At 41.6% G+C, this 22674-nt stretch overlaps 1 protein-coding gene across 3 annotated transcripts in view; it reads left to right on the top strand.

Annotated features, from left to right (window-relative positions):
* Positions 1 to 22674, top strand: part of ahr1a (aryl hydrocarbon receptor 1a) — an 88467-nt gene that overhangs the window by 55703 nt on the left and 10090 nt on the right. For all 3 annotated transcript variants that reach the window (XM_060921790.1, XM_060921791.1, XM_060921789.1), the window contains exons 7-10: positions 10407 to 10609; positions 12725 to 12834; positions 13086 to 13227; positions 13329 to 14709. In XM_060921790.1, the coding sequence (XP_060777773.1) occupies positions 10407 to 10609; positions 12725 to 12834; positions 13086 to 13227; positions 13329 to 14709 (1836 nt within the window). The remainder of the gene's footprint in view (positions 1 to 10406; positions 10610 to 12724; positions 12835 to 13085; positions 13228 to 13328; positions 14710 to 22674) is intronic.

Raw genomic sequence — 22674 nt, 5'->3', positions numbered from 1 at the left:
CAATATTTCTGTCAACCAAAACTTTATATTTTCTACTCCACCGTCATCTCCATTCTATGGTGTAATGTACGCTGGTGAATTCGGGATTTGTTAGGAATTAAAGTCTGTAGCCTAGAGTCATCATATACAGATAGTCGTCGACTTACGACTGCGTTTGGTTACGACTGACCGGTCGTAAACCGATCTGGTCGTAAGTCGGCCTATGTTAACTGAACGCAAGTATATTGTGATGTGTAATGATATTGTAATCATCTTAAAGTCTTAATTTATCAACACTTTCTTATTTCATTACCTTGGCTCATTATTTGGTTTAAGTCAAACACTGCATACTCAGGGGTGAAAGTAACTTTTATTTCTTGCCGGTATATTATTTTGAGTCATAGTGCGTGCACACAGCGCGCGCCCAAAAATACACCTAATTATTTATTATTGTCTACTTATCAAGCATTCACTAGGACTTCTTATCACTCAGTAGTACTAGTATAGTACTTTATCACACTATCACTCTCTCATCCACCTGTAGCAATTTTTAATTATAAATAAATTGCAAACACATCATTTCAACAACACAATCGCTTTAATTACATTTTTTTTTAGGTGGACAGTTGAAAACTAACTTTTCGTTTTAGACACAGAACAGTGTAACAGAACAGAAAATTGAAAGTTACTTTGATTACCAGCTGCGCACGTTATAGCACAAGATCTGGTTAAGCCGTACGCGTGCTGTAGCTCACTCGTTGTTTGTCCAGCGAAACACTGCACACATAATAGAAGAGGCTGGATGCAGTGTTGCCAGATTGGGCGGTTTTAAGTGCATTTTGGCGGGTTTTGAACATATTTTGGGCTGGAAACCATCAGCAGTATCTGGCAACACTGGCTGGATGCTGGGTGCTGCCGGGAGCTGGGGCGGAAACTGTTGTACGCTCAGCTGGGAAACACTTGCCAGTCATAACCAGACGGTCGTAAAGTCGATCGGTCGTAAATCGCATAGGTCGTAAGTCGACGACTACCTGTATAGTATTATTTATTAAACATAAATTCTGGGGGAAAACATTTAAGGATTTTTTTCAAAATGGTCAGATGGGGAGAGTTGGGACAGTTCATCATGCTACAGATTTTTTTTCTTGTGGTTGACAAAAATAAAATCGTTAAAAATGTGAGTGTACCTGCATGAGGATTAAACTTATTTCATTCCTTCTTGAGAACGGAACTGTTTTGTCTCGTCAGGTTTTGGGTAAACTGATATTTTCCTGTAGCTGTACAGCACTGTGTGTCATACAGTCCATATGTTACAGGTTTTGATAATAAATAAAAATGAAACCTGTAGGCTTAGGGATTTTATTTTTGTCCCATATCTTCCCTCAATGTCTCATGTCTCGCTGCAAAATATAATGACAGAAAAGGTGAAGTCTGAAGGCCAGTATATGTGACAAGCTGAGAAACCAGTGTTGTGGTAAGAGGGTAGAGTAAATCCTCTCTAATGCAATATGAATGTGACGCGACCTGCAAAGAATTTCACACAATCTGCAAAAACTGAAAACTTGCCCCAAGTCTCACCGTTCTCCCCTAATTGTTGCATATGCGAAAGTTTGGGCACCCTTCTAAGTCACTACTTAGAAGCCTATCTTTGGCAGATATCACATCTTGCAGACGCATTTTGTAGTCAGCTATGAGTCATTGTCTTTTTTGTTTCCTGGATTTTCAACCACAACTACTTGCAGAATGGGTTTGGTACTAAGATATTATTGAGCTATCTGCATCTTTTCAGTGATGTTCCAGTCAGGGTTTGTGAAGGCCATTCCAAAAGCTTCAGCTTGTCTTTCTTGAAGTAGTTTATGGTAGTTTTTGAGGTATGTTTTGGATCATTGTCCTGTTGTGGAAGCTTCTTTTTAGTTTCAGTTTTTATCCCCCGCCACGAAGTGCACAGGGGGATATAGGAATGGAGTCCGTCCTTCCGTCCGTTTCAATCTGGACAGGTTTTCTCAGAAACTACGTAAGCTTCGTCAGTGAAACTTTGCGTGCTCATATTACCATTCATGATCTAAGCTGAGTTTGAAAATAATTTACGAGAAATTATTTTTATTATCCCCCACCACAAAGTGAGCAGGGGGATATAGGAATGGAGTCCATCCTTCCATCCGTTTCAATCTGGACAAGTTTTCTCAGAAACTACATAAGCGACATCACTGAAACTTTGCGTGCTCGTACTACTGCTCATGATTTTACTTGAGTTTGAAAATCATTTACGAGAAATTATTATTATTTTCAGAGTTAGGGCCCTTGATTTTCATCGTTATCCCCCGCCACGAAGTGCGCAGGGGGATATAGGAATGGAGTCCGTCCTTCCATCCGTTTCAATCTGGACAGGTTTTCTCAGAAACTACGTAAGCTTCGTCAGTGAAACTTTGCGTGCTCATATTACCATTCATGATCTAAGCTGAGTTTGAAAATAATTTATGAGAAATTATTTTTATCATCCCCCACCACAAAGTGAGCAGGGGATATAGGAATGGAGTCCATCCTTCCATCCGTTTCAATCTGGACAAGTTTTCTCAGAAACTACATAAGCGACATCACTGAAACTTTGCGTGCTCGTACTACTGCTCATGATTTTACTTGAGTTTGAAAATCATTTACGAGACATTATTATTATTTTCAGAGTTAGGGCCCTTGATTTTCATCATTATCCCCCGCCACGAAGTGCGCAGGGGGATATAGGAATGGAGTCCGTCCTTCCATCCGTTTCAATCTGGACAGGTTTTCTCAGAAACTACATAAGCTACATCACTGAAACTTTGCGTGCTCATATTACTGGTCATGATTTTAGTTGAGTTCGAAAATAATTTACGAGAAATTATTATTTTCAGAGTTAGGGCCCTTGATTTTTGTTGTTGGACTTTGTACAAGTGGACTCAATCTGGACAGGTTCTCTCAGAAACTATATAAGCTACGTCAACGAAACTTTGCGTGCTCATACTACTGAAAAAAGCTGGGTAGCGTTTCATGAAGGTGTCGTAGCACTTACGACATCATAAGTCAATATTAAAGCAATGGGCTTATCAGGGCGTAAGTGTTTAGAGGTTTTCATAAAACGCGTGTGGCGAGGGATAGTGATGACCATGTCTTCTTGTTTCTTGATCAATTTTGTCACATTTGCTTCCATAATTTGCTGATATTTACTGGAATCTCTTCTTCCGTCTGTACAAAATGTACTGTGTCACTGGCTATCACACAACCCCAAGGCAGAATAGATTCACCGTCATGCTTCACAGTTGACAAGGTGTTATGCAGGTGTTTTCATCAAATGCCTTTTTCTCCAAGCATACCATTGGTGATTGTGACTAAATAGTTCCATTTTTTCATGATTTCAAAATGTCTCCAGGCTAATCTAGATATTGTTTTACATATATCAGGCATTCACTTTAGTGATGAGGTTGTAGATAACATTTCCTGATGGCTCTTCCATACAGATCAGGTTTGTACAAGCAACACTGCACAGTAGAATGGTGCACCACCACTCCTATGTGAGCTAAACCTTTCTGCAGGTCATTCGTCTAATTTGGGGAGTTTTCTTTGCCTTTCTGCCCATCATATGGGCAATTCCATCTGAAAGTTTTCTTGGCGTTTTAGGTTTTGCCTTGACAGCTCTTGACATTTGACAGTGGAAATTGTGAATTGGAAGCACTGATATCGTTTCATAGTCTTCCTCTGTTTTGTAGGCCTTCATTGATCAAAAATAAATTTCAGGTCCTCAGACAGCTGCTTGGAGGAGCCCATGGTTGTTGAGTGATCGCACAGGGTTTTAGGAGTTAGAGAATTTAATATGCTCTGGGATTGTAATTACTATTATTACTGTAATTCTTGACCTTCCTAATGAGTGCTAATGAGTCAGTTAAGGCCGAATGAGTTAAATAAGTTCTGAGACTTTACAGCAGGAAGGGTGTCCAAACTGTTGCACATGCCACAATTACTTTTATTTTATTTAAATTTTTAGTTTCTTCAAATATAAGGTATCTTTGCAAGAAAGAACCGTTCCAGGCATAAAAACTACAATAGACAGGTTTAACTAGCTAATTTTGTTCAGTTTACAAATGAGTTCTTGACGCTGATGTTATGTCTGGCACATGAAAACACCAAAGAACAAAGTTGTAAGCATCCAGAGACCTGAGAGCATCAAAAGTATGCCTACAGTTTCTCTCCAGTATAATCACTCAGAGTTTTATATACACATACATACATACATGTATGTATGTATGTATGTGTGTGTGTGTGTGTGTGTGTGTAATATATATATATATATAACACACTATATATGTGTGTGTGTATATGGGTTGTTTTACAATCAGGGTACAAAGTTTGTGTCACAGGGGTCCAAAATTCAAATTGATTCAAACTGGTTCTTGTACCAGTTTTTAAGTGAAGGACAAGTTAAAGAACAGACAGGCATGTGTAATAGTTTGTATTATAACAAGATTAAGTGTAGCTTTAAGCAGGGCTGGGAGAAACAAATGAAGTGATTCTCGGAGAGGACTTTTTTTTTGACAATTCAGAATCCACTACTTCCATAGTGCTTTTAAATATAAGGCTGTAAGCTTTGTGTTAGTTATCTCTAATATTTATGTCCCAATATCTTGACCACATTTTAGGATGAAAATAATCATTTTAGATATGCTATTTTATATTGAAAAATTAGCTGTCTCGGAGAGGACATTTTTTGACACAATTGCATACTAATTTGATCAAAATAGTCTGAAAACTTACTGGCATTCAACATTAAAACTTAACTATGTTTCCAATGATATGGAACCAAATATGTGTTTTATGGTATAAAGAATGATGTAAGTGCATCCCTTTTGGAGCTACCTGTGGTCAAAAAAGCACTTTTTCTAAATGACACGAGTAATTTTGCTAAATATGACATGTATTGCCATACATTCACTAAAAATAACGTGATCAAATTTTATTTTGCATGGTAAATAGAGTGATCACAGGGCTACAATAAACAACCAAGTTTATTTAGTCAAGCCTTTTGATATTGAAGATAATAAGTGTTAAATGTGATTTTTAGCTTGCGCACCCTGATTGTAAAACAACCCTTATATGTGTGTATGTGCGTATGTATGTATGCATGCATGCATGCATGCATGTCCGTCCGTCCGTCCAGTCATTGCAGGCTAGGCTACCACTTAGCCACTGACAGGACACCAAGCTAAAGGAGTTAAACTTGTTTGAAAATCCTAATTTAGCTGAAGAGCACCCCTGTCTTTTAGTTTTAATCCATAATAATAAGTGGATAACATTTTAGCTAATTTCAGTCTAATTCCTAAATAACATTCTTGATAGATTCTTCAGTCAGATTATTTAATTATTCGCTGAAGGCGAAGTGAATATCGATGACTAATAACCGAGATGAAGTTGACAACTGAGCCTGAGGTGGATAATTGTTTTAGTATAAATACACATGTGTTTATTCTATTAAAAAATAATTTATTTCAAACTTCAAATGCGGCATGCAAATGTACAGTGGCATGCAAAAGTTTGGGCACCCCTACTGAAAATGTCTGTTACTGTGAATAGTTAAGTGAGCAGAAGATGAACTGATCACCAAAAGCCATAAAGGTAAAGACGACACATTTCTTTTCAGCATTTTCTGCAAGATGTGTATTGTTTTTGTTTTGTACAATTGGAGAGTGAAAAAAGAAAAGGAGCACCATGCGAAAGTTTGGGCACCCCAATATATTTGGGTTCTCAGGTAACTTTTACCAAGGTTCCAGACCTTAATTAGCTTATTGAGCTGTGGCTTGTTCAAATTCTTCGTTAGGAAAGGTCAGATGATGCAGATTTCAAAGCTGTATAAATTCTCTGACTCCTCAAACTTGTCCCTAAAATCAACAGCCATGGGCTCCTCTAAGCAACTCCCTCGCATTCTGATTGAGCTCACAAAGCAGGAGAAGGCTACAAGAACGTAGCAAAGTGTTTTCAGGTAGCTGTTTCCTCAGACTGTAATGTTATTAAGAAATGGCAGTTAACAGAAACAGTGGAGATCAAGGTGAGGTCTGGAAGATGAAGAAAACTTTCTGAAAGAACTGCTCGTTGGATTGCTAGAAAGGCAAATAAAAAACCCTGTTTGACTGCAAAAGACCTTCAGAAAGATTCAGCAGACCCTGGAGTGGTGGTGCACTGTTCTACTATGCAGCGACACCTGAACAAATATGACCTTCATGGAAGAGTCATCAGAAGAAAACCTTTCCTGCGTCCGAGCCACAAAATTCAGCGTCTGAAGTTTGCAAATGAACATCGAAATAAGCCTGATGCATTTTGGAAACAAGTCCTCTGGACTGATGAAATCAAAATAGAACTTTTTGGCCACAATGTGCAAAGGTATGTTTGGAGAAAAAAGGGTGCTGAATTCCAGGAAAAGAACACCTCTCCAACTCTGAAGCATGGGTGTGGATCGATCATGCTTTGGGGTTGTGTTGCAGCCAGTGGCACAGGGCACATTTCATTGGTCGAGGGAAGCATGGATTCGAATAAATACCAGCAAATTCTGGAAGCAAACATCACACCATCTGTTAAAAAGAGGACGGGTCCTACAATAAGACGATGATCCAAAACACACCTCAAAATCTACAATGGAATACCTCAAGAGGCACAAGCTGAAGGTTTTGCCCTGGCCCTCACAGTCCCCCGACCTAAACATCATTGAAAATCTGTGGATAGATCTCAAAAGAGCAGTGCATGCAAGACAGCCCAGGAAACTTGTAGAACTGGAAGCCTTTTGCAAGGACGAATGTGTGAAAATCCCCCAGGTAAGAACTGAAAGATTATTAGCTGGCTACAAAAAGTGTTTACAAGCTGTGATACTTGCCAAAGGGGGTGTTACTAGGTACTAACCATGCAGGGTGCCCAAACTTTTGCTTTGGGCCCTTTTCCGTTTTTGTCATTTTGAAAAAGTAAAAGATGAAAATAAAAAATTGTTTTTGCTTAAAATATAAAGGGAACGAGTCATCTTTAACTTTATGCCTTTTGGAGATCATTTCATCTTCAACTTGCTTAACTGTTCACAGTAACAGCAATTTTGACCGGGGTGGCCAAACTTTTGCATAGCACTGTAATAACTGCGCAGTACAGGCTTGTGCCACTTATCTATGCCAACTCACATAAAATACTTTGTTTTGAAACGGATAAAATAAATCTCAATTCCACCTCACCTTTGAATAGTTTTAGACCAAACTTTGTAGCATCTTTAGCGCTTTTAGGAACAGCATTTTCTTTCATAATTTCTAATTCTTCCTCGCTTACAGTGACAAAGTGATTGATCACCATTTTGCCAAGTCGCTTGAGGTGATTATTGAGAAATAGTCCGAATCTCTCGACCAATCAGTGCGCGTTCCTATAACCACCTCTGTATTTTTCCTAAAAGCAAGTATTGTCAGGTTGCTAGTGTATTTGGGTCTTTTTGCAGTCAACTGCATGCACATCTTTTAAAAAAAAAAAACATTTTTTATGTACAAACACTAACGGGGTCTATAGCTTACTGAAAAATGATAAATATTTATGAACGTGCTACCAGCACTTTAAACACAGTTGTTGGGTTTTTTCCGCTGAACAAGATGCTGACGAAAACAGCAATTATGTCTGTATTTAGTACAAAGTAGAGCCCAGAGGAGAATTGAATGCTTGGTCAACCAGACAAAAGGAGCCAAACTGAAGTAGGACAATTAGTTAATGCGTGCTCCCGAACGCTGGTCCTCGTCCATGTAACTACTAGTAAGATAGATCGAAAGGTTGCTAACACAAAGGTAGATGATCATGTAACATTTCTAGCTCAAATTATGGTAGCTACTTGTGTTGTTGCTAACTTCATTTATTTGGTTCAGTGTAATTTTAAAAGACTTACAGTTGCTGTCATCATATGTGCTTTTTCAATCCCATTTTATATAGCCATTTTATATTTTTGGGCTCAAATGCAAGGACTTATGTTTAAAGGCAATGGTCTAGTCCAGTGATTCTCAAACTGTGGTACGCGGGCTCCATTCTAGTGGTACGCCAAAGAGTCACTTAATTAAATATAAATAAAATTTAAAAAATAAAATAAAACGTGAAATACTATCCATAATATCCGAATGGATGAAAATATCTCATCAACCGATGACAAGAAAATGAAAGGAGATACAAATTAAGTTAATAATTTTAAAAAGTTTGCAAGTGCTTCTGGGTAGCCATACGTAGCGTACGTACGCATTCCCGCCGGTTCCGCTGACAGACGGTTATCCGCCATGGGTAGACTAGGCTGTGATGGGAAAAGGTGGAGGTGGCTTTGCTAATCATGACGAGTAGGACAAAATTACTGTCGTGGCTTAAATCCGCGAATGGGAGCGTGGATCAGGAGAGAGGGAGAACTGAAGAGGACGTGTGTGAGCCGAGCGCGGATGCTAACGACAGTGGCAAAACCAGCCCCAGAACTGCTAGCAAACGGCAGAAACCAGTGAGGAGGAAGTATGACGAAAAATACATAAAACTGGGATTAATTTGGAGCGGGACAGAGGAGCTGCCCAGGCCGCAGTGTGTTGTATTCGGCGACGTTCTGAGCAATGAGTCCATGAAACCATCACATCTCAAACGGCATCTTACAACCAAACACACAGCACTAAAGGACAAACCAATGGATTTTTTTTTTTTTACGAAAACGTGATGAACTGAAGCAGTCCAAGTCCTCCATTCTGTCCTATGGTACACCCGTAGCCAAAGCACAGGAAGCTTCATATCGTGCCAGCCTCCTGATCGCCAGAGCCGGTAAGCCGCACACAATCGGGGAACTGCTGTGTTTGCCATTAGCCAAAGAGATGACACGTATCACGTGTGGAGAGAAAGCTGCCAGAGAGTTAAACTTGGTGCCGCTTTCAAATGACACCGTGTCAAGGAGGATAAACGACATGGCTGACGATGTTAAAAAGACACTGATTGAGCGCATTAAGAGCAGTAGATATTTTACCATACAGCTTGATGAGACTACAGATGTTGCAGATTTGGCCAATTTATTTGATTCATTATTTAAGTACAGTGTTTTATTTTCCTATATTTAAACACAGTGTTACTGTTCAAAGTACTGTGCGTAATGTTACAGTGGCCAACAATATTAAATATACTTGTTAAATAAAACCTCCGCCTTGTTTTTAATGAATACTTAGGCCGACTACGCTATGACCACCATAATGTTGGTCATTATGGTGGTACTTGGAGAGCCAAGTATTTTCTGAGGTGGTACTTGGTGAAAAAAGTTTGAGAACCACTGGTCTAGTCCCCACTGAAAACCCCTGTCTTAGACATCTGGACTCAAGAAAAATCTAGAACCAATCAACTACACGCAGGTACTTTTAATAACCTGAATGGGCCATCCAGCACATCAAAATAAACGCCCGTGTAAGCTAAAGGAGAACTTTATTCCTGTAAATATCGACATGTATCTTTTGGACTCAAGTTGGCAGCTCTGAATGGCGCCCTAAATAGTTACTGCTTTATATACTTTATATGCTTCACGCTCAATAATTAAAATGTTTTATAATTAAATTAATAGGTGGTAAGGCTTAATGACTGCTACAAAACTTCAGTGTTTTTTTTTTTTTAGCCAGTACATTTGCATTGATGTTACCCTGGATTAACATTACAGTATCACCATTAACTCGATTATTCCTGCTTGCACTTTTGCAGTTGACATTTGATTTTAGAGTCATGGCCAGGAAAGTAGCCCTTTATATTTTAGGTAATAAATAAAGTGGTTAATTAAAGTAAAGTGGAATTTAGCTTGTAGATCCTCTAATACTGTACCTATTTTGTGTTCGATGAGCGGTCAGAGAGTACTTAACTAATTATGAACTTGTATTTTCTTTGGAAGCTTTTCTGGTTCTTAGGTTTTAGCCTATTAATTATCCTTTTCTGCTACCAGTTGTATGTGGGCAAAAGTTGAAGCTGAGTCATTTAGTCATAAATTCTCCAAACCACAGTTACCAAACCATACTTTTAATGACGTGCAACAGAGGAAACTAATCACTATGACTGCCTGTTGCAAATGTAAAACTTTTCAGTATAACTGTCATATTAGAGTTTCACTTTAAGGGCTATAGATTACAGCTTTTTAAATCGCAACCGAAGCTTCTGCAACACTCAAAAATATTTATCGACATAAATGTGAATTTTGAGCTCTTGAGATTTATTTCAAGTATATTGCCACGTAAAAGATTTTTAGTTTGGAAAGCCCATCAGTTTTCAATGATAGTTTATGGTAATGCATAGTTACTGGTTTTAAGTGAGCAGCAGTGTTGTTTTTTTCCCCTCTAATCACTACTATATGCTCTTTTGGTGGCTAACATGGCTGACACACTGTCTGTTGGCCTTGATATCTTCAGGCCGTGAACTTTCAGGGCCGTTTAAAGTTCCTGCATGGGCAGAATGAAAAGACTCATGAAGGCAAACCCATTCCACCTCAGCTGGCCTTATTTGCCCTGGCCTGCCCAATCCAGTCACCCTCCATTCTGGAGATCCGTGCCAAAAACTTCATTTTCAGGACCAAACACAAACTGGACTTTACCCCAACTGGATGTGATGCCAAGTGAGTGACACACTTCATTTAGCACTTATGACTGTTTATTTTTTTTGTGTGCATGCATGTGTGTATGTATGTATGTATGTATGTATGTATGTATGTGTGTGTGTGTATACACACACACACACACACACAGAGTGGGGCAAAAAAGTGTTTAGTCAGCCATCAATTGTGCAAGTTCTCCCACTTAAAAAGATGAGAGAGGCCTGTAATTTTCATCATAGGTACACTTCAACTATGAGAGACAGAATGGGGGGAAAGAATCCAGGAAATCACATTGTAGGATTTTTAATGAATTAATTGGTAAATTCCTCTGTAAAATAAGTATTTGGTCACCTACAAACAAGCAAGATTCCTGGCTCTCACAGACCTGTAACAACTTCTTTAAGAGGCTCCTCTGTCCTCCACTCGTTACCTGTATTAATGGCACCTGTTTGAACTCGTTATCAGTATAAAAGACACCTGTCCACAACCTCAAACAGTCACACTCCAAACTCCACTATGGCCAAGACCAAAGAGCTGTCAAAGGACACCAGAAACAAAATTGTAGACCTGCACCAGGCTGGGAAGACTGAATCTGCAATAGGTAAGCAGCTTGGTGTGAAGAAATCAGCTGTGGGAGCAATTATTAGAAAATGGAAGACATACAAGACCACTGATAATCTCCCTCGATCTGGGGCTCCACGCAAGATCTCACCCCGTGGGGTCAAAATGATCACAAGAACGGTGAGCAGAAATCCCAGAACCACACGGGGGGACCTAGTGAATGACCTGCAGAGAGCTGGGACCAAAGTAACAAAGGCTACCATCAGTAACACACTACGCCGCCAGGGACTCAAATCCTGCAGTGCCAGACGTGTCCCCCTGCTTAAGCCAGTACATGTCCAGGCCCGTCTGAAGTTTGCTAGAGAGCATTTGGGTGATCCAGAAGAGGATTGGGAGAATGTCATATGGTCAGATGAAACCAAAATAGAACTTTTTGGTAAAAACTCAACTTGTCGTGTTTGGAGGAGAAAGAATGCTGAGTTGCATCCAAAGAACACCATACCTACTGTGAAGCATGGGGGTGGAAACATCATGCTTTGGGGCTGTTTTTCTGCAAAGGGACCAGGACGACTGATCCGTGTAAAGGAAAGAATGAATGGGGCCATGTATCGTGAGATTTTGAGTGAAAACCTCCTTCCATCAGCAAGGGCATTGAAGATGAAACATGGCTGGGTCTTTCAGCATGACAGTGATCCCAAACACACCGCCCGGGCAACGAAGGAGTGGCTTCGTAAGAAGCATTTCAAGGTCCTGGAGTGGCCTAGCCAGTCTCCAGATCTCAACCCCATAGAAAATCTTTGGAGGGAGTTGAAAGTCCGTGTTGCCCAGCGACAGCCCCAAAACATCACTGCTCTAGAGGAGATCTGCATGGAGGAATGGGCCAAAATACCAGCAACAGTGTGTGAAAACCTTGTGAAGACTTACAGAAAACGTTTGACCTCTGTCATTGCCAACAAAGGGTATATAACAAAGTATTGAGATGAACTTTTGTTATTGACCAAATACTTATTTTCCACCATAATTTGCAAATAAATTCTTTAAAAATCAGACAATGTGATTTTCTGGATTTTTTTTTTCTCATTTTGTCTCTCATAGTTGAAGTGTACCTATGATGAAAATTACAGGCCTCTCTCATCTTTGTAAGTGGGAGAACTTGCACAATTGGTGACTGACTAAATACTTTTTTGCCCCACTGTATGTATATGTATTTGCTCTTTTGTGTTTTAATTTTTTTTAATGTGCAAAAGGAGACTTTGCAGTTAGATTTTCCCTTGAGTTAATACCAACGTCAGAATTATTATTTGTCACATTTAATCCAGTATTCACTGACCTTTAAACGTTTCTATTTAAAGAGAAAAATGTGAGCCACCACATGATAATGTCATTTATCTCCTCAGTTCTATCAGGTGCTTTTTGTGCTGGCTGCTAGCAGATTCTTTTATCTACCGCAGTACAGCAGTCATACTATCTACAACACCCTGACTCCTCCAGATAATGACTCTTTTGCTCTTGGAATTGTAGGTTTTAAGTAACGCCTGTTTGGCCACTTATTTGTTTCTGTTTGTCGCTACACAGAGCGAAAATTGTGCTGGGTTACACAGAGGCAGAGCTGTGCGACCATGGCTCGGGCTACCAATTTATTCATGCAGCAGACATGCTACACTGTGCTGAGGGCCACGTACGCAGTAAGTTCCTGGGCTGCTGTTGCAGACATTCAGTAATGCACCTTATACGATATCTATTAAGGGCACGAAGGTAACTTTGTCCTGTACTGCGTTTTTAATTGTATTACTTAAGAGTAGCATATAGAGTAGCATTCTTTTGTATCTTATGTCAACATTTGTGTGACTGGTTTAGTTGTCCTGATATATGTAAATCAAAACAAGTAATACCAGGTTATTAATGTATACAATCTTCCTTCTCTTCTCTTCTGCAGTGATAAGGACAGGTGAGAGTGGGTTGACTGTATTTAGGCTGCTTACCAAACAGAGTGGCTGGGTTTGGGTGCAGTCTAATGCCAGACTCATCTACAAAAATGGCCAACCTGACTTTATCATCGCCTCTCAAAGAGTACTCACGTAGGTCCCATTCGTCTTATTTATTAGATATTTTATGTCCATAAGACGATATATTCAAATGCACTTCGATACACACACAGTCACATATTGTCCTCTTGCAGGGATGAAGAAGGAGAAGAGATCCTGAAGAAGCGTAGCCTCATGCTCCCCTTCAGCTTCACCACAGGAGAGGCTGTGTTGTATGATGCAAACTTGACCAAGTCCCTTGGTGGCACTCCTTCCAGTACAGAATGTGTTGCATCTGTTGCTTCAGGAGACAGTAACCAACTGAAACTCCCTAGTGGACTAGATCCTAACTCTCTCTTGGGCTCCATACTGAAACAAGATGAGTCTATCTATGCGTGCCCTTCAGTGAGAGCGCAGGACACTGAGGAACAGGAGGAGGAGCTTGGTGGGATCTTCTCCAGTTACTGGCAGAAGAACATTCTTTCTCTCCCTGAGACTTCTCTCTTTAAACCTGATCCTGCCATCAGCTCTAGAGGGGAAGAGAGCAACAGTGAGCTCATGAGCTTCATGGCCAGTCTGGGGATCACTCCAGAAGACTTTGAGCTTCTACAACAAGAAGAGCTGTTCCTTAACATAGAGCTAGATGGTCGATATGGCTTTGAAGACTTTACTGATGACGTTCTCACCTATGTGCAAGAGTCTCTTCAGAAGAAGGTGGACTTTGCACTTCCCAACAGCAGTCTGGGGGAGAGGTGTCTCCCTAGTATTGCACCTCAACCACAGCCTCCATCACAGCCATCAATCATTCCATGGTCACAGGGTCAGCAGCTGCGTTTACATAGTCTTCTAACGTCACAGTCCCAGCAACAGCACTCGTCGTTTCTTGTTGAGCCTAAAACGCCAAAGATGCAACAGTTTCTACCAAAGCAAAGCTATTCACAACCTCAGCAATCCATTTCTATGCAAGATAGGCAGCAAAATCATCAGGGGTCTCTTCAAGCTCAGTCTCCTCTATGCAAACAGCCAAGTTCAACACCACCTGGACTCCACTTGACTCTTCAACAGCAGTCACCTCATCCAGCGAGCCACAAGCATGGACACCAACCGGAGTTTTCATGCTCCTTTTGCCCAGAGAAGAAAGTATATCCTGGACTGAAGCACACTGAGGTGAATGGCAGTGACAGTGTTTCTGTTACAGAGAGCAGCTCCGTTGACCAGCGGCTGCCAGCTGACTTGCAGTCTGGATTGCAGCAGCCTGGAAGCTTTTACCTGGAAACTAACCATTTGCCTCAGGGACTTTCCTATATGAACCAAGTAAGCACTGTGGCTGTGAACTGCAACCAAGAACTTGCCCCTTCCTGCATTCCTACAGGGCACTCACATGTGGGTGAGTATCTGGAGGAGCTGCTAACCTGCTTGGATTCTGTGGGTCAGGAGAAGCGTGGGCAGTCTGGAGAGCTCCGTGGAGGAAGTCATGCGCACTGTGCACAGTCTAACCATGACCATAGCATGCTCCAGCAGCCATGCATAGGCCAGGTAAGACTGTCAGATAAACGTAATGATTTATCCCATTCACGATTTGACTCAATTCATGATATTGGGTTCACGATTCGATTTTTCCACAATATTTTTGAAAAAAATATGAACTGAAAATTTTTCTGATTTTTATAAACTTAAATATTCATCTCATCTCATTATCTGTAGCCGCTTTATCCTGTTCTACAGGGTCGCAGGCAAGCTGGAGCCTATCCCAGCTGACTACGGGCGAAAGGCGGGGTACACCCTGGACAAGTCGCCAGGTCATCACAGGGCTGCACATAGACACAGACAACCATTCACACTCACATTCACACCTACGGTCAATTTAGAGTCACCAGTTAACCTAACCTGCATGTCTTTGGACTGTGGGGGAAACCGGAGCACCCGGAGGAAACCCACGCGGACACGGGGAGAACATGCAAACTCCACACAGAAAGGCCCTCGCCGGCCATGGGGCTCGAACCCGGACCTTCTTGCTGTGAGGCGACAGCGCTAACCACTACACCACCGTGCCGCCCCACTTAAATATTCCATTTGTTAAAAAAAAAAAACGTTTTGTTTCATTTTCTTAATAACCAACAATTATTTACCCACATTTGTAAAGATTGGAAAAAGATAATGGTCTATTAATGAAAATATTCCTTTTATTAAAAATGGAAAAAATTTATAACAAATAGGCCTTTAGAAACATTTCTACTACCTTCATTGTTCTTCTCTTTTCTTTAGCTTTTAGCAGTCTGTAAAAAGAGAGCTCTAGTTTATTTTTAAGTCTACAGTGGATATAAAAACGTCTACACACCCATTAAAATGACAGGTTTTTCTGATGTAAAAAAAAATGAGACCACGATAAATAATTTCAAAACTTTACCCACCTTTAACCTGTACAATTCAGTTGAAAAACAAACAAATCTGTTAGGGAGAAAAACATAAAAAATAAAAAAACATACAACTAGAAAAGCACTCGGAGAGCACAGACCTCCGCCAAGAATCCTTTAAAAAATTCCGGGATCCAGACGGTGATCCGGATCACCGCCAAAATTTAATGGATTGTTACTTGTGCCCAGTCACACCCCTGGGAAAAATTTTCCATTCATAACTTTTTCCGTAATGTTGCTAACAGACAAACCAACAAACAAACAAACCAACGCTACCTAAAACATAACCTCCTTGGCGGAGGTAATAAGCTGGTTGTGTAAGTGTGCACACCCTTAAACTTTGTTGAAGCAGCTTTTGATTTAATTACAGCGTTCAGTCTTTTTGGGTTCACACCTGCCATCAATTAAACTGACTCTGATTAACCCCAAATAAAGTTCAGGCATTTCCTCAGTTCCATCCTCCAGCAAAAGCCAGCGTTCACAGAGAGCTTACAAAGCGTCACAGGGATCTCACTATTGAAAGGTATCAGTCAGGAGAAGGGGACAAAAACATTTCCACAGCATTAGATATACCATGGAGCACAGTGAAGACAGTCATCAAGAAGTGGAGAAAATATGGGACAATAGTGGCATTACCGAGAACTGGACGTCCCTCCAAAATTGATGAAAAGACGAGACGGAAACTGGTCAGGGAGGCTGCCGAGAGGCCGACAGCAACACTGAAGGAGCTGCAGGGATTCATGGCATGTACTGGTTGTGTACTACATGTGACAACAATCTCCTGTATTCTCCATATGTCTGGACTATGGGGTTGGGTCGCGAGACGGAAGCCTTTCCTTACAAAGAAAAACATCCAGGCCCGGCTAAATTTTGCAAAAAAACAAAAAACATCAACTCTCCCAAAAGCATGTGGGAAAATGTGTTATGGTCTGATGAAACCAAGGCTGAACTTTTTGGCCACAATTCCAAAAGGTATGTTTGGTGCAAAAACAACACTGCGCATCACCAAAAGACCACCATACCCACAGTGAAGCATGGTGGTGGCAGCGTCATGTTTTGGGGTTGTTTTTCTTCAGCTGGAACAGGGGCTTTAGTCAAGGTGGAGGGAATTATGAACGGTTCTAAATACCAGTCAATTTTGGCTCAAAACCTTCAGGTGTCTGTTAGAAAGCTGAAGATGAAGAGGAATTTCATCTTTCAGCACGACAATGACTCCAAGCACACATCGAAATCAACAAAAGAATGACTTCACCAGAAGAAAGTTAAAGTTCTGGAACGGCCCAGCCAGAGCCCAGACCGAAATCCAATTGAAAATCTGTGGGGTGACCTGAAGAGGGCTGTGCACAAGAGACGCCCTCGCAATCTGACAGATTTGGAGCACTTTTGCAAGGAAGAGTGGGCAAATATTGCCAAGTCTAGATGTGGCAGGCTGATAGACTCCGACCCAAAAAGACTGAACGCTGTAATTAAATCAAAAGGTGCTTCAACGAAGTATTAGTTTAAGGGTGTGCACACTTATGCAACCAACTTATTGTAAGTTTTTTATTTTTTGTTTTTCCCCCTAACACATTTGTTTGCTTTTCAACAAACAAACAAATCTGTTACAGGTTATAGGTCACATTAAAGCTGGGAAACGTTTTTAAATTATTTATTGTGGTCTCATTTTTTACAACAGAAAAGCCTGTCATTTTAACGGGGTGTGTAAACTTTTTATATCCACTGTATTTGTGCAGTCAGTGACACACAAGCTTTTTCCCCCCATTTTAGGTCTGCTTTTTTGTGCGTTTTCGTGCCATTAAAGCTGTGTTACTTCTGAAGTCATGCATATTCCCACTATTGTATGTTATTCTACCCTCTGCTGTCTAAGCAATGCAATTACAGCTCGGAAAAAGTAAGAGATTACGCAGCCTGGTAATAATTGTGATTCGTTTTTTAATTTCATCAATTCGAATCGTCATAAGTTTATATCATGATTTATCATCGCAAGCTGTATCGTTGTATGTCTACTGTCAGGTATTTTACTAATACGCATTTTTAATAATTGTATGTTTGTATAAAACACCCCTCATACATGAATGTAGGAATATTTTGCAAAATTTGGGTTGGTACACAAAATTGTCACCTTTTATCTCATATTCATATTATTGTTTTTAAAGTTTGGGGTCCCAGGATCTGTCTGAGAAATTTACTGCAGCCATTTATTTGGATTTTTCACTTTACAGTGTCCTAACAAATCTATACAGAATTCAAATGTTAATTTCGGTCTCACGAGTGGAAAAACAGAAAAGCACTTGCCCTAGTCAGTGCGTTTACATGCACATGGAGAAAATCGAATTTCTGCCGTAGCTCGACTGAAATCGAAGTTCTAAATGCCATGGAAACACCTTAGCTCAGCTGAAATCGAACCGAACTGGATTTCTCGTAATCGAGCTACGCGACCTAGATTATGCGATTGTAGCCGAGCTACTTAGTGCATGTAAACCCTATCGAGCTACGGAGTCGAGCTACTTACTTCAGCACTGCCCCTTCTGGAAGTGACGAGACCACAAGCGGGAAACACAACAGCCTCGGTCGGCATGACAACAGTAGTAGTAGCGAGCAGCAGAAGAGGTCAGGAGGAACAAGGAGAACGAACTTCTTGTTCTTCTTGTGAACACGGAACTGATAACTTTTGTTTATACTCTTGAATAGCTCTTCTTCATGACGACAACCGGAAGTGTACCAACACAATGGGGCGTGTAGCGCCACCTGTGGCTCGGGTGCACAATGTACCTCACACAATAGCTCGATTTCCTTGTGTGCATGTAGGATTGGATTTCTCTGGCACCCCTGCTGGGACCCTTAACTCGATTACCGACAGTAGCTCGATTTGGATGTGCATGTAAACGCACTGACTGTCAGGAGATTGAGTTCAAATTCTGATGATGATGCAGCCATTCATGGCCAGGAGCCAAGGAACCAAATTTGGTCATATTGTCTGAGTGGGAGAGATGGCATACTCTCTCTCTCTCTCTCTCTCTCTCTCTCTCTCTCTCTCCTGTCAATCACAGTCAGTGCGTTTACATGCACATGGAGAAAATCGAATTTCTGCCGTAGCTCGACTGAAATCGAAGTTCTAAATGCCATGGAAACACCTTAGCTCGGCTGAAATCGAACCGAACTGGATTTCTCATAATCGAGCTACGCGACCTAGATTATGCGATTGTAGCCGAGCTACTTGGTGCATGTAAACCCTATCAAGCTACGTAGTCGAGCTACTTGCTTCAGCACTGCCCCTTCCGGAAGTGACAAGACCACAAGCGGGAAACACAACAGCCTCGGTCGGCATGACAACAGTAGTCCTCGTCGTCGTTCTTCTTGTGAACACGGAACTGATAACTTTGTTTATACTCTTGAATAGCTCTTCTTCATGACGACAACCGGAAGTGTACCAACACGATGGGGCGTGTAGCGCCACCTGTGGCTCGGGTGCACAATGTACCTCACACAATAGCTCAAGTTCCTTGTGTGCATGTAGGATTGGATTTCTCTGGCACCCCTGCTGGGACCCTCAGCTCGATTACCGACAGTAGCTCGATTTGGATGTGCATGTAAACGCACTGAGTGACGCTCGTCAATCATGGACGTCCGTGAGCCCATGTATGTGGGAGAGGTTAGATAGTGCTTTCCTCTGTGTTACACTCCAAGGTGGACAAAGTGCCCAACTTCATTACTTAAGTCAAAGCACAGATCCCGCTGGTCAAATGTTACTCCGATACAAGTGAAAGTTGTCCAGTCAAATTTTTTACTTAAGTTACAGTACTGCAGTACTTGCTTTTAAAAATACTTAAGTATTAAAAGTACATTTTCTGTCAACACGTTGCATTATTGCCACAACGCTTATAATACCTCATGCCTCTGAAGCAACCGACTGGATTATTTTGTGAATTCTCAAAATGAACGCATTCTGTGCATCATGGTGGTTTAATGTTAAGCTAGCTAGTCAGTGAAGCTCCACCTGACATGCTAGCAAACTCTTTTCAAACTCAAAATCATATTGGGTACAGGCTTTCGTCTAAACGGGGGAACAGGGGCGCTGCGCCCTCTTACTCTCGGCGTGCGCCCCCTTACCGACTCCGTGAAAACATCCCAGCAACACTACGTGACAATGTGTCTGATCATCAAATACGTTATAATTGCTCCAAAAATATTCCAATCATAGTAGATACACCGCCAGACGGTGCAAAAACAATCCGAATTGGCGTTTTCCAGACTGAGGCTCCATGTTGTTTAGTTGTTTACTTGTCGCGGCTGCTCTCGCGAGATTTGACATGGGTTACATACAAGGTCAGCTGACTTGTAGAGCGAGATTTCTCGAGACTGAATGACCTTTCACCCACTGGCGCGGGAGCTTTTGACAGAAGTAGTTCGCGAGTTGTTTTTGTTGACACTTGGGCATTTAAAGATGTCATCCCGCGGCACAAAGCGGAAGAAAGCCAAAGACTGTCCGGGGCAGAAGAAGATTACTTCTTTCTTTTTCAATGTTGACAGACAATTTGTTACAATTTCCCTCTCAGATACTCAGAATGTCCCATTGGAGCATTTTTCAAAGGCTTTGCACGGTGGGGGGGGGGACAACCGGCACCATCCCCCCCCGCTTCGCTCCCTCGCCATGGTGAGCGCCCTCATACTAAATTTTTCTAGAAAAAACCCTGGGGTAGCTAATGCTACTAGAAAAAAAATATTTCTACATTGTTTATTTGGCAAGATTATGCTAAAACCTATTTCTGAAAGGACTTCAGATAAGTTAACATTATTCATGTTAACATAGGGGGTCATTTCACCGAGAAATCTTCCCGGAAGACCGAGCTGCGATCTCAGAGCGTGGCTTGGTTGCCGCAGGTCGTACGCAGTCGACGGTTGACCGAGGGTTGGTTACGCCTTGGTCTTCCGTGGTTGCACGTGGTCGAGGAATGGTCTCCCCGACAAAGAGATCGTAGCTCGGTTTTTTGACATGTCAAAAAAACTGAGCCTCGACCTAAAAGTCGCACAGAGAGCATCAAAAGAGCGAACAAGGTCGAGGAAAGGATGCATTTGTCGAAAGACAATCGAGGTTAGAACGGGGATGAGCGATGCTCAGTCTTCTCGAGCGAGAACTGATTGCGCGCATGGTTGTGCTGCTCGGCCCGTCCTCGACACTCACTCAATCCGTGCGATCTAGCTTCACTCTTTTGCGATCAAGCCTCGCTCCGTGCAACCTGTCCCAGACCTTCCCTAGACCCGTACGCTCCCTATTCTTCCCATGGGCACGATTGGATTCTAAAGAGGATTAAGGTGCGACCTACTTCAACCAATAAAGATCGACCATCACTTAAATTGTGACCTACATTTGCCTAATCCGGTTAAGCTACGCCTACTGAACGTCATATAAATAGGGCGCAATAGCATGATGCAGAGCGAATGGGTCCATGTTGTCCCTTCGGAGGCTGGTCAAAAACTGATGGTCGGCCACCGATCGCCGGGCCTTTTTATATGGTCACAGTGGGTCGCACGCAAATCCGGGGGACCGTGACAAATTTGCGCGTAGCTCAGGCAAGAATTTTCTAGAAAAGATTGAGAATTGAGCGTACAGAGCGAGGCTAGAATGTTTATATCGCAGGCTAAATCGTATTGATCAAGGGTACATTGCAACTCGTACGTAGCTAGGTCGGCCAAGATTGAGCCTTGATCGGCCGAGGTCGCGCACTTGCGAGGATAGATTGCCGAGAGATCGATGCTATGTCGCAGATTGGTCGAACAGAATGAGCCTTGGTCGGGTTAAGATCGCATCAGATTGAGTGGATAGATGCAAGTAGAGCGTATGTAAAGCGTCTACAGAGCGTATAGGACGCAGGTAGAGCGTACACATCGAAGGTCGAACGAGAACATTGAACATAGAGCGTACACAGAAATAAAGGGTTTAGGTCGCACAGATTTTGCCCGCGACTACAGGAAAACATAGCTGCGATCATAGTCACGCGTGGTCACGTGCGATTTTTCCAGATCGTACTCGGTGAAATGAGGGGCGTAACTCCATTTTTACACGCTAACTAACAGTGTCCAAGTTAACTAGCTATGTGTTAGCGTTAGCCGTGGACAAGGCTACGGCAACTTGGCAGGCAAATCCATAGAAAGTCATTTGACTGACCAGACTGCATAGCTATTGCAACGTTATCGCTAGCTCTAAAAACACAGACAACTTCATTGCAAGCTTTCTCTTGGAATAAAATGTTTACACACCTTAATGCTTCCGCAGGTTGGACGGAAAGTTTTTGTAGGCCGCGATGTGGTTTGTTTTAGGTAAACAAAGCAAACTTTTAAAACGAAACGAATCTTTAATCCTTTCAGAAAACTGAAACATGGGTTCTAGGTAAAGCCATGAGTGTATGCGTTCTCCAGAAGAACCGCCTTCTTATGTTCTGCCATCAACTGATCGTGTTAAATAACGCTGCTGAGAAATCACTGAACTTGATTTTATCCAGTCTATGGACGTGACGTGACCCTAGTGATTACTGATCGGCTGTCTCAGTGTCACCTGCGAAAAAACCATCACGTTTTAGAAAAGAAAAGAAAAAACATCCACCTTCAAACCCGCTTCATAGTAACGAGTAACGAGGACCTTGATAGAAATGTAGTGGAGTAAAATGTATGATATTTGCCTTTCAAATGTAGTGAAGTTAAAGTCATAAGTTTCCAAAAAAAATTACTCAAGTAACGTACAGATACTCAAAGTGTACTTAAGTACAGTACTCAAGTAAATGTACTTGGTTACTGTCCACGTCTGGTTACACTGCCATGTGACATAGCATCAGCAGCAGTTCTGAAAGATGCAGTTGATGCAGTACCTTCACATGACTTGGGAGAAGCACGGTAGCCTTCACCCTTCCCGGCTGGTAGGCGTCTTATGAACCAGCTGATCAGGTGGAATCTCTTGCCGTTGCACGAATTTTGGCTTAGGTTAAAGGGAGGAAGCCAGCAGCTCGGTTACCCTTGTGAATTGATGTTTGAGAAATCATGACCTTGCAAGGTTGGGCTGCTCAGGAGTGCAATATTATTGATTTATCTAAAA

Source organism: Neoarius graeffei, chromosome 5 (genome assembly GCF_027579695.1).
Source record: "Neoarius graeffei isolate fNeoGra1 chromosome 5, fNeoGra1.pri, whole genome shotgun sequence".
In the NCBI taxonomy this organism is placed as follows: domain Eukaryota; kingdom Metazoa; phylum Chordata; class Actinopteri; order Siluriformes; family Ariidae; genus Neoarius; species Neoarius graeffei.
The sequence above is the reverse complement of the archived record's forward strand: the minus strand, read 5'-3'. Positions and strand labels throughout refer to the sequence as shown.